The 19,161-nt window shown below is 36.0% G+C and overlaps 1 protein-coding gene across 4 annotated transcripts in view; it reads right to left on the bottom strand.

The window, feature by feature from the left end:
- The window catches only part of PDE3A (phosphodiesterase 3A), a 316,135-nt gene that overhangs the window by 57,659 nt on the left and 239,315 nt on the right, over positions 1-19,161 (bottom strand). For all 4 annotated transcript variants that reach the window (XM_060658211.3, XM_060658212.3, XM_078450049.2 and 1 more), the window contains 2 exons: positions 4,289-4,546; positions 2,688-2,842 (listed from right to left, as the gene is read on the bottom strand). In XM_060658211.3, coding sequence (XP_060514194.2) covers positions 2,688-2,842; positions 4,289-4,546 — 413 coding nt within the window. The remainder of the gene's footprint in view (positions 1-2,687; positions 2,843-4,288; positions 4,547-19,161) is intronic.

Here is a 19,161-nt window from a genome sequence, read left to right as displayed (position 1 = left end):
AGGGTTGCTCCTAATTTCCACTTCTCACCTCTGTTCTTCTGATCACTACAGTCCTCAGAGTCTTCAATAGGCACATAGGAAAGGAAGAAACAAAAAGGCTGAAAGGGAAGAAACCACAAGGGCTAATACTCAAATCAGTTTTGAAATCGATCTGTAGTTTCATCAATAGGTCTTCTAAGTGAATTTTTAATTTTGGTTTATATTCAGGGCTGAAGATGATCTATGGGTATCTTTTCACTGTTTTCACCCATGACAAAGGAGTCCACCAAAACTAGTTGTAGTTAATGGTGGTACTATTGCCACTAATATATGGTTATTCCCTTAAATTCTCTTCAGAATGAATTTCATTTATTCATTGTGGTGAAAATTTGTACTGTTTTCAGATTTTATATCAGGATTTTCAATAGTATAGTGAAATTAAGGAATAGTAAAATTAGGGGGGAAAGTATATTCTGGCAAGTCAGCTTTAAGTATTTTTTTTCTTGGACAAAGAAAATGAATGAGATTTTACACTCTTCCTAAATTATGTTGAAAATATTTGATTATGAGTATTTATTTCATTAAGCAGGATGACAGGATCCCTGGGAGTTTAGCTCATAAAAGTTCTTGAAACCCTCTTCATGATAATTTCAGTTACAGTCCTTAATCTCACTTAACTAAGAAGAAAAGAAATATAAGAAATGAAATGTGACAAGAAGTAACAAACAATTACAGAAATAAAGGAATCATTCAAAAATGCACAAATGGATTTCTGGCAAAGTCACTGTATGGAAAGAAAATCATGGGGCATTAGCTATTCTATGACAGAAATCCTGGCAAAATTGGTCGGTAAAATAGCTTCCCTAAAGATATACACTGAGAACAAAATTCATTTTCTTTCTTTACAAAAATTTTTTTTAATGTTTATTCATGTTTGATAGAGAGAGATAGAGCACAAACAGGGGTGGGGCAGAGAGAGGGAGACACACAATCCAAAGCAGGTTCCAAGCTCTGAGCTGTCAGCATACAGCCCAACATGGGGCTTGAGCTCAAAAACTGTGAGATTATGACCCAAGCCAAAGTCAGACGCTTAACCAACTGAGCCACCCAGGCACCCCCAAAATTAATTTTCTTAAGGAACAAATATTTAACTATGATCCAGTATCACTTATCAATATTTGCTGTTGGAGACACTGACAATAGTCAATATTTTCAGAGGAATATATCACCAAAGGCCTGTAATTTAAAACTTTAGGAAATGTTCATGAATCAGATTGGATAATCTTCTCCCGTGGTGGCATTTAAAGTTTTACAGAAGTCCAGGTAATAAAATGGAGAATTACACTGATACGTGAAAGAATCATTTGAGTTTGCTTTGGATTCTATAGGTTCATTAGACTGTCCATGTTAATATGGGAGAAACCAATTAAACATATTTTTAAATGACAAAGAAAGAAAAGTTAGTCATTAAACTTCTAATTCGAAAGGTTTCCATTTCTCTGCCAATCTCAAAATAGTGCTTTATTGATATTCAAGGCCCAGATCAGGGGAAAATTACTTCTAATATTACCTTCATGGAGTTCAACAAAGATGTGGTTATTTTTTAGTCATTTCATCATTAATAAAACTGATGCAAATGTTTCGAAAACCTGAAATCGTATGGGAAATGTTCTCAAAATGACTGAATTCATACAAAGTATGCTATTTTTATTCTAACTAGAAAAGGACAAACACAATAGCTCCCTCTAAAAGCACCTCTTTCACGATGAAGTTTTCTTCAAAATTCTTTCTAGATCTTACCACTATCTTTCTTTAGCTTTGGTAATTCTGGCTTTTAAATCACTTTGTAAAATTTTAACTAACATACTACATAAAGTCTATTCTGTTTCTCAAATGAGATATTGTCAACATATTAGTTTCAGGTGTATAATGATTTGATATTTGTATATATTGTGAAATAATCACCATAATAAGTCTTGTTAGCATCCATCACCACACAGTTAAAAAATTTTTTTTTTCTTGAGAGGAGGATTTTTAAGATTTACTCTTTTAGCTACTTTCAAATGTGTGATATGGTATTACTAACTATAGTCACCATGCTGTATAATATATCCCTATCACAATTATTTAAAACTCAAAGTTTGTACCTTTTGACCCCCTTTCCCTATTTGGCCCGCGTCACCCCCCATGTCCTGTCTCTGCTAGCCACCAATTTGTCCTTTGTCTAAATAAACCTGAAATCACCAAATGTTTGAACATATCCAGATACCCTCAGGATGACGATCTACTTTTGCCTTTCATATCATACTAGGATAACCGGTCTGGTGGGCTGGGGGAAATCTAACAACAATTTGCAAATATCAGGTTGTATGCCTTTGATTTAAGAATCTCAATATGAATCTCAGTCTCTGTAAAATCTAGTCTACCTTTGCTCTGGGTTCAACTCTTCCCATCCTGTCATACTGGCGGGCATTAACTCAACTCCCTGTTCCCATTTACATTTAAGGTCACACAACACAACTCAAGCCTAACTATCTAATATTAATCCTTATAGTACTGCTCTGCATTTAAACCATATACCGTCTTCATTTTTGACACTGGCCTCCAGGCAACTGTAATTAGTTGGGCCACATTTCCTCTGCAATTTGTCATTCCTTTTGGCAAATAACTTCTCTAGAGACATGAAACCAACAGGAGCATTGCCTAACCTTGATGAAGATGCTTCATGCAGTTTGATGCTGGCACTACGGTCCCTCCGGACTGGGGCAGGCTCCAAAGTGGGTAGGCCTGTGGCTGAAGTGGTGGTTGTCCAAGTTGATGAAACACGTCTCAACAAACCAGGAGGCAAACTCCTTCTCAGACGCTAGGAAGAAGGAGTGTTGATTTTATTATCAAGCATATTTTTGATCACTGACTTCTATGTAATATAATGGGAGGAAATGGGTTTTAAATTGGAAGCATATTTATTAAAATCTATTGGCTGAATATTATCTATCTGGAATCTAGGTGGTCAGGAATTCAATAAAAGGATGAATATTACAAAATTAACATTTTGGGGTCTTCATCTAAACGATGACAGGGGCTCCTGGGTGGCTCAGTCAAGTTGAGCATCCAACTTTGGCTCAGGTCATGATCTTGCAGTTCGTGAGTTCAAGCCCTGCATCAGGCTCTGTGCTGACAGCTCAGAGCCTGGAGCCTCCCTCAGATGCTGTGTTCTCCCCCTGTCTCTCTGCCTCTCCCCCACTTGCACTGTCCCTCTCTCAAAAATAAACATTAAAAAAAAGAATAACTCTGATACTAGCTTCCTATATTTCCTAAAGGTCTGAATATTCATCTTAGAAGGTAATTCAATAGTAAGAGAAGAGGTCAAGCATTTTACATATCAGGATTGATGCCTAACTTCATGTCTCTTTTGAGACTGAAAGGAATCAGTTAATCTCTCTTCATTCCTTTACTGTCTTATCATGCTTAGCCATACTTTTTGCAGAGAAGCAGATGTTCAAAAAATTATGTAAATACCTAATTGAGAAAGCTGTGTGAAAAACATATTCCTGAGTCAAGAGACTCAAAATAGCTACAGCAAGGGTGTTACTGACTGACCACTAGCTAAAGAGGACAGACGCCTGTTTACCAAACAGACAACTGCAGGATGTGCCAGAGATGACTTAAAACTTTTTTTTTTTAGTCTTTAATATGACCCATTCTCATGCAAGGTCTAAACTGGCTATAGGATCCGATTTCCTACAGCTTATGTTTATAAAACTCCGATCTTACATGTAAAAGGAAAGAATTCTACAAATAACTAAGGCCATCTTTTACCTTAAATAATCCAGAATCAATCAAAACTGTTCTGAGTTCAAAACTTCTTGGGTTTGGGAAAACCAGGAGTGTACTCTGAAGGGTATCACACAAAGAAATCATGTGCAGAGCATCCTTGGGTTTCAGAAGACACCAGATTTTAAACACTAGGAGCAGGGACTTTTTCCTGCCCCCACCCCTCACTGCTACATCTTTAGCCCACAGAACAGAGCCTAGCATAGAGGAGTAAAATCTTCTTCAAAGTCAAAATAATAATAATAAAAAAAAGGTAACATAACAAGGTAAAGCTTTCACTTGTAGAAAGCTATTAGGTTTAAGGACACAAGTCTTTATGTTTAAATTTTTATTAACTTTGATCATCATGATCAACATGTCTTCACTGAGTCACTGACATAAATCTTCCATATGGGTGTGGGGTGACAACAAACAGACCCAGAAAACAAAACAAAACAAAATTTAACCTTTCCAGGAACGTGTCCTTAATACTTACCTTGGGAATAGCCAGCTTGTCTTTTTCAGAGCTTTCTTCAGAATCAGAACAGGTGTAGTTTTCACTGAAGGAAATAACAGGATTCACGCGGGGCTTGTGAATAGCCTGGAAGGTGAGCTGGGTGCTGAGCAGGTTGCTCACGGCCCTCAAGGATGTGCACACGTTGGGGGGCAGAGAAGGGTCTGCCAGGAGGTCAGTAATGAGACCATGAGCTTCACCCATCACGGCAATATCCACAGTAATACTGGTTCCTGAAGACTGAGACACCAAAGGAACAGTCAAGTGAGAGGAGAGCTGAGGCTGAAGGCACAAAATTGGGCTTTTTTCTCAGAAATGGGCTGATTGACTCTTTCAGGTTGCAGTAAAGTACATTCAAGTCACATTTCTGTTTCAAATTTACCCAAATGTGCCATGTCTTTTGCCATTTTTGTGTTCATGCATGTTTTTTAATGTTAGAATTTGGGGAGGGGTGAGACATATTTGAAGAAATACAAAAGATAACTAGTTTTTCAAAGGCAAGAAGTTTCAGAGAACTGGGGGAAAAAAACAAACAAACAAACAAACAAAAACTTCCTATCAGCCACTCCTTATGAAGACCTCAACATTTAACTGCACTTTATTTAGAAATTTCATTCTGAAAGTAACATTAATATACTGTAAACTTTTTTCTCTTCCTCCTTTTTTTAAAGTAGGTTTCATGCCAGCTCAGAGCCCAACACAGGGCTTGACCTCATAATCCCAAGATCAAGACCTGAGCTGAGATCAAGACTCCGACGCTTAATCAACTGAGCCACCCAGGTGCCCCAATGTACTGTAACTTTTAATTCAGTAATATTTTAATGTGATAGTTTAGCCTGGTATGTGGTAGTTATTTAATTAAATGTTAAAGACAAGCACAAAAAGCAACTCCATTTGTGGTCAAATTCACACATTATCCCTCTTCTTGTGGTTGGTAAGAATAGTCATTTTAGTTCTGGTATTCTGCTGCACATCTGTCATATTTTGCAAAGTGCCTCTAACACTGAGAGTCATTACTCTGTATTTGCTGAAGAAAGGAAGAGCACAAAAAACGGAGGACAGGAATGCTCCCGGACCTGCTGGCCAGGCCCAAATGCAGGCAGGAAGGCATGAGAGTAAAGGAGAGGATGGGCAAAGTCAAGGCCAAGAGAGTAGGTGAAGCTTAAAGACAGTGCATCAAAGACCGTTAATATTGGAACAGTGCCACAATATGAGGCACAGGAAACCCACATAACTGCATAACAGATTCTGGAACTAGGCTACTTACATCCAAATTGTGACTCGTAACCTTACCACTATCTAGCTGCATGATCTCTGTCAAGTCACTAAGATTCCATCCTGTGATTTCTACATCCGTAAAGTGGATACAGTAATAGCACCAACTTCAGAAGGTAATTGTAAGAATTAAATGGGGCAATACATGTAAAGCACTCAATATTGTGCTGGCAATTCTAAGTGCTCAATACGGATAATGGTAAAAATAATAATGATAATTCTAGAGTTTTTCAATAAGAGGATGTTACAAGTTTGGCTATATATTTGGAAGAAAAGTTTAATCATCTACAACAGACTCAAAAATAAACTCCAGAGAGATGAAAAATTTAAGCATATAAAATTACAAGCAATTTATTAAAAGCAAATACTGGGGAGTAAGTTATAATCTTGGAATGTTAGAAAAAATTATACAACTTCATAACCTGTCAATGAAATATATGACAGGTAGGAATAAAGACACAAGCTTCTATGTAAGAAAATACACCATAAGCAAAGGTAAAGAAGACTGAGAAAATATTTGCCCCACAGAGAAGAAAAAACATATCCAAATGAAGAGCTTCTAAAAAAAATCAATAAAAGACAAATTTGGATAAAGGGACTGAATAGACAATTCAAACAAAATGTAAACAATCAAATACATAAAAAGCTCCTTGTCTCCCTCATATTTAAAATGCAAATTAATGTAATGAAAACTTTTACTCATCAACGTGGCAAAATAATAAAGGATTGATAGCACCAAGTATTAGTAATAGTTTGGGGAAATAAGCAGTGAGTCAAAATAACCCAGTATTTGTGGAAGGGCATTTTGCTGAGTCTATCAATGTGTCATTTAAGTGCATATATCCTATTATCCAGTAAAACAATGTTGACAGACATATAAAGAAAAACTGCAAATACGTAAAAACATGAGGACAAAGACACAAAAAGTACAATAGTACTCTTATAACAACCAGAGAATGCAGTCATAAATGGGTATCTACAGGGAAAATGATACAAAGTTGTATTCTGACTATATTATACACTGGTATATAGTTGTTTTTTTTTTTTTTTTTTTTTTTTAAGATTTGGGTAGATCTATAAATGATTACTTGAAAAAACACTCATATTGTTCACTGGTGGAGAAAGGTATGTTCTCAAAAAAGTGAATATGCATTATTTTTTATGATCAGAAAAATATAAAAATGATGAAAACACCCATCATACAGGAAGACATGTAGCCTTGTAACAACTGTAAGTAAAGGCTAAATTTTTCTGTAAAGATACAGCATAGAATAGTTATGTCTTTTACCTTGGAATAATAGTAACCATAATGATCATAGTGGCAGCTGATACTTATTCAGCACAGTCTACAAAGTAGTTACTTCATTTATTAACTCCATTTTTATTAAGATAACTTGCCAAAATCATAGTCAGATAGCTGAAGCATGGAAACATCAGGCTGCAAATAAAGGTACTCTGATTCTACAGCTTAAGTGCTAACCCAGTTCACCAGAATACATGTTGATTTTTTTTACCTTAAGTTCCTAAATATATCTGTAATTATCTAATGCTTTATTTAATCACTGTGTCATGCTTTTCTCTGTTTGGAAGACTAAATATCTGTTATGAACCAATGTACAAATTTAAGTGTAATGTTAATATCTTTAGGATACATAATTATGCATACTTCACATATGTACCTACATTGCCAACTTCAAAACTGTTCATGAGAAATGCCACTGAACTAAGTTAACATTTTCCTTTGGAAACACATTTTTTTCAAGTGCATCTCTAATTATGATGCTTCTAAAAAACTCACTCAGTGTGACCTTCTGAAAAACTAATATTTATTCCTATCCATGTTTCTCTAATAAACTTAAAATAACAAGTCACTGTATTGTTCCCCTTAAAAAGTGAAAATTTAAGTCAAATTGTTTTTAGGACATAAAATTTTCAGACTTTCTGACAATGAAATTAACAGTTTATGTGCTAATAATTAATAATTAAAGAGGTTTTCTCAAAATGCTCTCACCATACAAAATTTACAAACCTGAAGAAAAAGTAGAGCATGTTCATTGATAATTAGAACTATAATTTTTAATGAATTATTGGTGACAGAACAAGCCTTTTTTTATAATTCTCTAATTTTATGATTATAACATATTTTCTTTTTTAATGCATTTATGTACTCAGAAAAAAACAAATCTTAAACATTTTTAAAGTAATTTTAAAATAGAAACAGTACTGAAAACTCATTCTCCTGTCAGTGTTACGTAAGAATTTAGAAAATAAGCACAATATGTATTTCAATGCTATTTATGCCATAGCTTTTGTAAAAGCAAAGGTCTTCAAGCAAAAACAAAGCAATATTCATGCCAGTAAGTAGTAAATTATCCATACTGGAATTAGCTATGAAAGCAAAGTGAACGTTTTTACTGTGGAAAAAAGTATACTTTAATGAAATATACTTAATACTGGAATGAAACCGGGTCTTTGCTCTACTGGTTTTCTGATTCAAGAATAGAATTGTATAAAAGTCAAAAGTTGCATCACACACAGACGTTATCACCACTTTTTGGCTCAAATAACTAAAGGCTTCAATGAGGCATAAAATCTAAAACCAACAATCAGATTTGTTTGCCACAAAATCTCCAAGACTACCACATGTGACTCACTGAAAGGCAGACAGGTCACTATTTCAATAAGCAGCAGGCAAATTATAAAGACACAGGCGAGTCCAAGGAGTAAGTAACAAGGAATTTTAGGAGAGAGAAGCTTTGGTCAATGGTAGAGTTTTTTCATCGGAAGATACAAAATATGAAACAAGAGTGAGTCACAAAGAGGATACTGTATCCAACTTTAAAAATAACGTAACTAAATTTCTAGGCATACTCAGAAATATTCCATTTCACCGGTGAAACCTTAGTGATAATAAATACTAAAGGTTAAGTTTATATAAAAGCTACTTTAAAGGAAAGTCTTAAGCTAACAGCATGAAATCATCTTTCAGTGCAGTAATGAACTATATATACTAGAGCATAAAACCACGGTTGAGTTGTTTTATGGTGGAGATAATCAAACAAATCTTTTCCTTAAAAAAAAAAAAACCAGGATCAAACAATATAAAACATTCTACTTAGCAAGCTCTCCTTATAACAGAAATATTTACACTTAACATTTAAGAAGGTGCAAGTACAATTCCCTACACACCGTTTAAATGACAACCAAATTTGGATTATTACCTTTAAATAGAAACTTGGGAATTTAAGTCTGATAAACAGTAAAGTGTGGTTTTATATATTTTAAATATATATATATATATATATATATATATATATATATATATATATATATAAAATGCTAACATATAACATAACAAATATTTATGTTAAATATATATATTTATATGTTAAAGCAAAAATAGCTGATTCAAGTGTCCAGTTTTTAAAATATCATCCTTTCCCTCCTTATCTCCATCCAGTCTATCTCACCATCTCCAGGCTGTGAATATACAAATGGTCTTGCTATACAATATAATCTAGTTGCTTCCAAGTTACTTTACTTATTGAACACCAAAGGCGGGGGAAAATCTGGAGTTATAGAAAAGTTAAAGAGACAATAACAAATATACTTATAAACACCATTAAACATAACTCCTAGACTAAGCAGGTATCAATCAATTCAATTATAGGAAATTTGTTTTCACTCTTACTATTGCTGTGCTAAAACTTTGAAATTACACTATTAGTACGAGAAAAGGGAAAGCTTTCAATATGTGTAGGGATCAGAAAAAAACGAGCACTTTAGGAAGGGCACTCAAGTTTCTAAATTACCCTAAGTTGCAAATTTTTAAAAATTCTAGATAAATCCACGTGACCAAATTACTAATAGCATGTAAAATAAAATTATATATCTTTAAGTAACATGTCAGATTATTTACTGTGGCACTGTGTTTGGGGTTCTGTCAGCATATTATTTAGAAATGGGGAATTCCTAAAAGAAATAATTGCCAAGAAGTTTTAGAAAATAGCTACAGGAACAAGGTAAATTTAAAAAAAAAGCCAACAAACACTATTTCACTTAAAGAATGAGAAGATGCCCAAGATAAAAATCAGAAAAGGAGTGGGAAACTTCAGGTCAACAGCAAACTACTTGTTCAAAATGATCAGGGAGGTTATCTGGTTTCAAAAGTCGGGTGACGGTAACTCATCTAATACTTGATGAATTCTTTTGGAGGCAGCACCAATATAGCTAAGTTATAGCTTTTCTTCCTACACATTTTGAAGCAAACATTAAACTGATAATTTAATCAAATAGGTTGCATACATCCCTACTTCAAGGTGGAAGATGTAATAACTCTCAAGTCTTCTGACTCAGTGAATTAGTGAATCATCTGATGAGTCATTTGCTTTGGAGATTAATTTATTCTAACTGGAAAAAAAAAACAGAATTAGGAGCAGCATAAATGCCTCTCTTCATAACTCTACATGAAACTCAAAGACAGGTTACATATGCTAAAGAACCAGAATTGAAGACAGTTATCTAAGTAACCTTGTTGAGATGCTATATGCCTCAAATTAGATCCTCTTTTTTGTTTAATAGTTTAATTTATGATGGTTTCCAAAACCAACCACACAGGCTGTCTCTAGGCAATACTGTATCCATTGGGGGCCAGACAGGCTCCCCCCTTGTGAAATCAGAGAACTGGGTTGGATTTTCCCAAGGTCCCTTCCAATTCTATATATCTAAAGATTTCACATATACACATAAACATACATCAAAGAAGAAAGAAGGAAATTATTTTAAAACTTATTTCTTGGCATCGGAAAGCATTTAAAAAATTTTTAAAACAATTTAAAAGATACTACGTAGACATAAAATTCTTTGTTTCACTGATTGCTAAACTTACCTAAGCTCTACCTTATAACTTATTATTGAGTCACTGGTGCTGTTTCCTTTCTGTGTTAAAACGCCCAGTGTGCACTGAGTGCTCACAAGCAAATAGGCTATTCTCTGGAATTTCCACATGCTTCTCCCAAGAATGGAGTTGTACATTTGCCAAATGTCGGTTTCCTTTGGTCCCACATCTGTTGAGGCCAGTTGTATTCGGTCACTGTAAATTACCTATGCTAATAAAATATCCATAAACCAGTGATACATGAGTCAAAACTGGAACAGTTCCTTTGAAAACTAAGTTGAACAACTTTAAAGACTTCATAAATACATTTCATAAAAGTGAGGCCCTAATATTGATTTCTGTTAAATTAAGTAGGGGAGGTACAACTGTAAGGGTTCAAAAAGAAAGTGACAACATACCTGGAAGATTTTGAACTCAGAATGCTTTGATAAGCACCTAGGTCATTTCCACTGTGAAATACACAGAAACTGGCAGTGTATACAACGAGGTACAGGTGTGGTACATGTAAGAAAGACAACTTGCAACTCTAATCGATACAGTGGACACATGCTTACAGCAAACAGTCTTGGCTCTTCATCAAAAGATGTGTAAAAGCCTGCATATTTAGATGTATTAAGTTAAAATATATCACTAGAGGTATCGAAAATGTAGGTCAAATTTTTATAATTCTCTGCTTTAAAGTTTTTAAAATGAACAGACCAACTACGATCCTGATTGTATCTGTTAAGAGTCCCACATTTTATTTTATTTTATTTTTTTTTAATTTTTTTTTATTTTTTAATATATGAAATTTACTGTCAAATTGGTTTCCATACAACACCCAGTGCTCATCCCAAAAGGTGCCCTCCTCAATACCCATCACCCACCCTCCCCTCCCTCCCACCCCCCATCAACCCTCAGTTTGTTCTCAGTTTTTAACAGTCTCTAATGCTTTGGCTCTCTCCCACTCTAACCTCTTTTTTTTTTTTTTTTTTTTTTCCTTCCCCTCCCCCATGGGTTTCTGTTATGTTTCTCAGGATCCGCATAAGAGTGAAACCATATGGTATCTGTCTTTCTCTGTATGGCTTATTTCACTTAGCATCACACTCTCCAGTTCCATCCATGTTGCTACAAAAGGCCATATTTCATTTTTTCTCATTGCCACGTAGTATTCCATTGTGTATATAAACCACAATTTCTTTATCCATTCATCAGTTGATGGAAGAGTCCCACATTTTAAATGCAACACCTTTCCCTTGAAAGCCTTCCAGTGAAAGGAACTATTATTAATAGTTATGTCATGGCTAGTTCATTACCACTCCTGAAACAAGGGGTAGAAAGCAAAGTTTGGTTTATGAATTAGCACATGGGGGTGGCAAAAAGGAACAGGTGCCTATTTTCATCATGTATGTGATTTGGAAGTTTGCATACGTGAGAAGTTGGAAAGCAAAATGATAAAGTACTGAGATAAAAGAGGAAGTTTTACTCATTCATCTATATCAAATTAAAAAAAAATTAACATTTATTCATTTTTTGAAAGGCAGAGAGAGACAGAGTGCGAATGGGGGAGGGGCAGAGAGAGAGGGAGACACAGAAACAGAAGCAGGCTCCAGGCTCCGAGCTGTCAGCACAGAGCCTGACACAGGGCTTGAACTCACGGACCGCGAGATCATGTCCTGAGCCAAAGTTGGCCATTTAACCAACTGAGGCACCCAGGCGCCCCAAATTTTTATTTTAGGAATCGGTACATGGGCCTTTATGAATTGGTACAGAGGATCTACAGCTAGACTGCCTGTATCCAAAACAGGGGATAATAATAATAATATTATTATATGATACTATATAGTATTGTTGATGATTAAATGAAATCATGCTCATAAAGACCTCAGCAGAGTTGCTTGACCCACTGTACGTGTTTGATAAATACTATAATATCCCCACCATTATTATTGCACTAAAACATTGTGGTAAAGTACTGCATGTATGCTTGTCTTCAACACATACTGGGCCAACAGTTTCTTCATAAATGAAGGCAGCATAGATATATTTCTTTATCAACAAAAACAAAATAACAAAAATGAAAACCTGAATACTTTGACTTCTTATTCTAGGTAAATCTAAAGATCGTATTCCCTATTCCTATATACTGAAAATCGTTCTGAGATTTTAGGCTCTCAGAAAGTAATTGTACAAAAGTCCTGGTTTCAGTTAATATGGCTGATTGCACTGGTATAATTTATAACACAGTATGTGAAAGGAATTCTCAGAGCAGGCCTCTTAACTCCATTGTTGGAAAGTTTTTTTTTTCTTCCTTTCTATTTAGTCATCCTGGGAGGCACCCTGGGAGGCAAACATAGCATGGGAAGAATATTCTCAGGGTGAAGAGCAAGCTGGGATAAGAGAGGAATAAACAGTGTAAGAGATGACACATAAAAGGAAAGAGTCACTGGGACTTTTCTTACCCAACTTTGGTCCTCAATGCTGGGAAAAGATGCCTGATGGGTTTTTGGGAGCAGTCCCCTGCATCTTTAAAGCACAGTTTGCCACCCCCAACCCTCCAAATCTTTCTTTGGAAGGCTGTCTGTGGTACCAGGGAGTAGTATCTTGGTCTTTAAGGCCCTAAATTCACTTAGAAGGTGAGCTGGATTGATAAATGGTCTTTGGTGTATTACTGGTTCTGACCTCAAAGCCAGTAAAATTGCATATGTGTTTATACTTTCATAGGACCCATTTATAATTTTAGACTTGAAGTTGGTTGGGAAATTTTTTAAAAATGAAATCATGTGAAAATTTTGTAGTAACTCATTGTAGGCTGAACTTTGGCTACATGCCATCCTAAGGAAGCAGATGTTTGCTTATTTTAATTTTCTGGCAGGGACTTGAAGTTTACATTTGGATTTTCTCCTTAAGATAATATGTATGTACAGTAGGAGGAAAACATATAGGGCCCTTTATCAAACTGTGTTCCAACATCTCTGTGGGCCGGCCGCATGTGAGAGGTGAGATGCAGCAAAATGCAGCAATTATCAGAGTTCTTAACTTCCTTCTCTTTAGATGTTCAAGGAACATTCCGTGCCCCCAAATGGGATGTAGTACACCATCTTGTGTCCTTACATACCTCCCTATAATCTATCTGCAGATAAGCCGAAAGTTGTTCATGCGGTCCCTGTTTTCTGTCTTCCAGACACTAGCAAAGTCACTAAACAGCCTCAAAAACAACACAGAACACTGTTTTATCATTTAGGAAATAAACCATATTTATTAAGCACCCATATCGGGCTGCTTCTCTCAGTTTCTTCTAATTAGAAAAGATGAGGCGGCTGGTGGCTCTATGATGAACTCAGGTACAGAACCAGTCATGTGACTGGTCCCACAAATGAAGGTGGGTAAGTACCCTGTAAAGTGCCAACTGTTATATAAATAAAAAGCATTATTATTTCTGTTGGTGAAAGAAACTGGGTTTTCTGATTGCGCATGAGTTTATAAATATAGAAAATTTAAGACTCTCTCAAGTATGAACTCATAAAAGCTGATGAATTTTGATGGTTTTTTATTTGTTAAATTTTAAGAACTGCTATTAAACTTGAACTCTTGAGGTTTCTGTTTGCTTAGCCTAGAAACAATTTCAGTGAACAACAGATGGCAGTATTCTGCCTTTTTAAAGAACTCTAATTGAAGATCTTTTTGAATGAGAGCTGCTCCCTCAGTAACCAGCATAGTTCAGTTTCTTTTTTCACAAGAAAAAAACAAACACTAAAAGAAGAATAACTTACATAAGATTATTGGTAGAAAGTAATACAAAATTTTAAATTGTGTTATATGTTTCAGGATCATTGTCAAAGAGAACCTGTAATTACATCGTTACTAATTATTTTACACTATAAACACTTCAGTTCTGTCGCCTATTCCCATTTTCATAAGGTAAACACTTTAAAGATGACCCATTTGCATATACAATTAAACATTTTCCCCCATGTAATTTTCCATTGTGATTCAAATATCCGTAAAAACTAAAACCAAAACAAACCAAAACAAAACCATCCAAGTATGCATTCTGACACGACTGGTTGTGTCAGTCTTCATTGGCATCTGTTTTATCTGCCCTGTGTTATCTATCAGTAGACTCTTTCCAACCTCATGGGGAACGGGCACTTATCTATGCTACTAATTTGCTCCAGCTGCTGTCCAACCAGGAGATCTTACCTTGGACTGGTACAGTAGCACCCAAAGGGCTCACCACATGAGTGCCTGGACCTCATGCTGGGAGCATCAAAAACAAAACAAACAAATGAAAAGCCTTGGAAGCTGTACCTTCAGAGAAACCTTGCATCTCTGACCAATTCTCACATGTATTTTTAGGACATCTCTGTCATAAACACTTGTGACAGTTTCCAATTCGACTTTTGATGTGTCATCTTGATAAAGGTTTGTCTTCCTCTTTCAGGCTGCCAGTGTTAGCACAAAGGCAGTGCTAGTTTTCCTTTGCCAGTTTAACCCCAGACCCTAGTTTATGATCTTACACTTTTTAGACATTCGATGATTTTAAAAATAAGTGAAGTTGTAAGTAGCATATTCTAAACCTCCAGAGAATTAAATTTCCTCTCTCCAGATCTGTGTCTTAAAGAATACAAAGACAGACAAATTACAGCGTCCAAGGTATTTCCTCAAGACAGATAACTGAATTTTCTGGAAGCCATCCTAAAACATTTAACCTTCTAGCACAATTTCATATTCTCATTTTAATTTAAATAAAAATATTGAGAATTGTTAGACTGAAATACTGGAGACATAAGTAAAAATTGTATTTCACAAACTGATTCTGGAATAACTAATAAGCAGAAAATCGTGAAATTGCCAAGGAGAATGAATAGTAGTGATCAAAGAAAGTGATCTTGGGGGCACCTGGGTTGGCTAAGTCGGTTGAGTGTCCGACTTCAGCTCAGGTCATGATCTCACGGTCCATGAGTCTGAGCACCGTGTCAGGTTCTGTGCTGACAGCTGGGAGCCTGGAGCCTGCTTCTGATTCTGTGTCTCCCTCTCTCTCTGCCCCTCTCCCATTCATGCTCTGTCTCTCTCAAAAACAAACATTAAAAAATTTAAAAAAAAAGTGATTCTACATATTTTTCCATAATCTGGTACATGTATGAAATGAACAAGCAGAGGATTCAGGTAAATGTATGAGTATTTTTTAGAGGGGGGAAAGGAGTTAAAAGGACTGGAGGAAGAGAAAGAATGACCTTTCAGTGATAACACTCAGGTGAAGTAAGAGTGCTTCAGGTTGAAAAGAATTTGTCTGTGTACAGCATAGTGACTACAGTTAATAATACTATAATATATATTTAAGAGTTGCTAAGAGAGTAGATCTTGAAAGTTTTCATCACAAGAAAAAAATCTGTAATGATGCATAGTGATGGATGTTAACTCGACTTATCGTGGTGATCATTTTGTAATATACATGTATATCGAATCACTATGTTGGACACCTGCAACTAATATAATGTTACATGTCAATTATACTTAAATTTAAAAACAGAAGAAGAAGAAAAGGATGTGTCTGGAGAGGTTTGAGGGAATACATCATGACAGGAACATGAGCCAAATGTAAGAGCTTTGATTAACTACTAAGAGTAATGAGAAGCCCCTGCAGGGTAGTGACATCATCAGTACGTGTGGAAGAAAGAGTCAGGCTGACTTTCAGGCTTCTGACTTGTACACGTGAGTAGCTAAGAACCTTCCCTTAAATTAGGAATCACAAGAGAAGGAATGGGTTTTGATGTGGATGCTAAGATACTCATCCTTCAGTAAATATGTGATATTCACATGATGATTCAAGTTGCACATCAAGAGAGATATCTGAATTGAAAATATGCACCTGGGTATCAATGACTCAGACATGGTCATTTCAGTAACACCCTACATGGCAGTGTATAAGGAGAAAGAAAGGTAGACTTAAGGCAGGGCCATTATCAATACCAGTTTGAAAAGGTCAGGGAGAAGAGAAACTGGCAAAGGAAAATGAGAAAGGACAACTGAAAATTAAGAGCGTGGGGCCAAATGGATAAAATAAATGCTTTTGTCAAGAGGAGAGGTATGGCCAGTGAATGTGAAAGATTAATAAATTCTAAAAAAATATCCATTAGTTTAGTATTTGGAAGGTCACTGGTAACTCTGGAGAGAACAATTTTAGTGACATGCTGAGGTTGTAAGTCACAGCGCAATAAATGAAGCAAAGAAAAGATATGAAAATGGAAATAATGTAGAAAGCTCTTTCCTGAAAACTACTGTAAAATGGAAGATAGAGATATGTCCATATCCAGAGGGAAAACAGGCTCTAAAGAGCTGGCTAGCAGAAATACTGAACCAGGGGAATCTCACTAGTGTGAGGGGTTTAAACTGCAGTAAAAACACAGAGATGATAAAGAGATCAAGGTCCAAGAGAAGGAAGTAGAGGGTGACTAACATTTTCTATGGTAACAGTGAGAAAAAAAGGCTAAAGATTTGCAGCCGAGAGGTTGGAGTTCCTATACTTTGGCTTTTATTTAACTCTGAAGATTAGTCATGAGTCCCTCGTAGAGAGAGTGATATAGGCAATGTGGAGGTTAGAAGTATAGAGGAGAATAAAGAACGTTTGGAAAAGGAGTAGGAAATAGCTGGCTAGATTCTCAGGCAATCCTGAAGGTCCAGCTGAGGTTAGAGACCTCAGCTCCAATATGTTGTTTGTGTACTTTTCAGTGTTGCTCAGCATGAAATTTTACACGAAAAGGCAACAAAGTGAAAACGGGAGGGGTCTGCCAGATGGAAAAGAAAGACGACTGAGCAACTAGACCGAAGATTCTGGCGAAGTGGAAGAGCAGGCACAGAGCAGGTGAGAAACAGAGCAGTAAAGCTTGAAGAAGCATGGAGTCAACATACAGGGTTGGGTGTTTGTATGAGAAAAACAAATACAGGATGCCATTTGTAGGCTAGTCTCTCAGGCATGGAAGGTTTCTGCTTTTTATTAGCAGAAAATAAGGTTGAAAAGGAAATATGAAGCCTGATTTCAGATGACCAAGAATGAAGGACAAAGTTTTCTAATTCTATCAGTTGGTAATTGACTGATGAAAGATGTCTGAGAAGAAAAATGATGTAATCGAACAGCGCACAGTGCTTAAGGAAGATTAAGGTGTGGAGAGAAGACAGACTTGACCAAGGCTGCCACAGCAATGATTTTGTCCAACTAGATACTTACAGTATGAATGGCCAGGGAGGGAAGAGTGAAAGTAACATTAAGGAGAATCAGTTGCACCTGTAAATTCATCCAAGACTGAGACATGAAAAAAATATAATTTATTTACTCCTGTAGTAGTCTTCTTTTACTCTGTCCACAATATTCTCTCAGTTCCTTCTTTCGAGAATCTCTTCAAGTACTCTTGCCCTCACAAAATAAAAGGTGGAGAGTCCACTTGCAGGGTATAAAATCCACACTGGGTCTAAGCAACTAAGAAATTGTTCTTTTTTTTTTTGATATATCCTGGTAGTAGCCCTCCAAATTTAAACATAGGGGTGAGTGGATACTCTTAACAGGCCTAAGCTGTTTTAATACAACATCCAATACTTCATAAATGTACTGTTAAAACACAGTAAATTCTATTTTCTACAACTAGTCAAAGATACCATAAATTATGTAACAAGTTTTCCAAACTTGTAAATAGATCAAATTTCAAAATGCTTTTAAAACCATTTTTTTTGGAACATAGAATTTTTCTAGAGAAATAACACTATCAACAGTGATGAAATTTCTAGGCAAGCTCACACAAACTTATACAACCACTTAATAATAGGTATGATAGCATTTTTTTTTGTTCTACAGTGCAAATGTACCCTATTTCAACTATATTTCAATATTTTAAGACAAAACACATTTTATCAATGGTGTGATTCAAAAAGGAAATACAGAGGCACTGGGAAACATCCATCTCTGCCTCATTTATTCAACAGTTATTAACTGAACATGTACTGGGTACTTTGTACTGATTACATCCTAGGGCTATGGAGATAGACAAATTTGGCAGCTGCCATCAAGAAGCCTGCAGTCTAGTGGAAGATGTTCAGGGGACTAAAAGCGATTGGAGGACTAAAGAGGAAACTGAAGGAATCCTGTGATGAATCACACCACCTCTGGTTACCAGAAGGGAAGTAAGTTGTTTCTTAAAATGCAGGTCTCAAAACACCTACCTCTGGCCAAGTCTGAAAATGGCTACCCTGAGCTGAGTCACCATTATCATCCATACCTCTCCTCAACATAGGATTAAAATAAAAATCAACTCTCCAGAGAAGAGAAGCATGAGAAGGGAGAGGGACTGGTTGCAAAGATACTTATCACTCAAACATAGAAACGTTCAGTTTCTTGACACTTCCCTCAAAATCTTTAGCCCTTAGAACTCCCATGGCTCCACCACCCAAGTTTCCACTTTGAAACTTGGATTGCAAGGCTCCCCAGCTTCCCATTCCCCCAGTAAAGTGTAGGGAACTGGAAGCTCCCTTGTCTCTCAGAGTACTTGAGGGTCTGCTTCTTGCTAACTGATTTTAAGAGAAGAGGTAAGCTTACCTGTGAACCATTTGGCATGCAGAGAATATTTAAAATGCTAAAATCTTAAAAATATCACATTATTGAGTAATATCACTTCTGGATTTCCCAGAAGGCAACTCAGAGCTCTACAAATTA

The sequence above is a fragment of the Panthera onca genome, chromosome B4, assembly GCF_046562875.1.
Source record: "Panthera onca isolate mPanOnc1 chromosome B4, mPanOnc1 haplotype 2, whole genome shotgun sequence".
Lineage (NCBI taxonomy): Eukaryota > Metazoa > Chordata > Mammalia > Carnivora > Felidae > Panthera > Panthera onca.
Note: the sequence above shows the minus strand (reverse complement) of the source record. Positions and strands in the feature narration are given on the sequence as shown.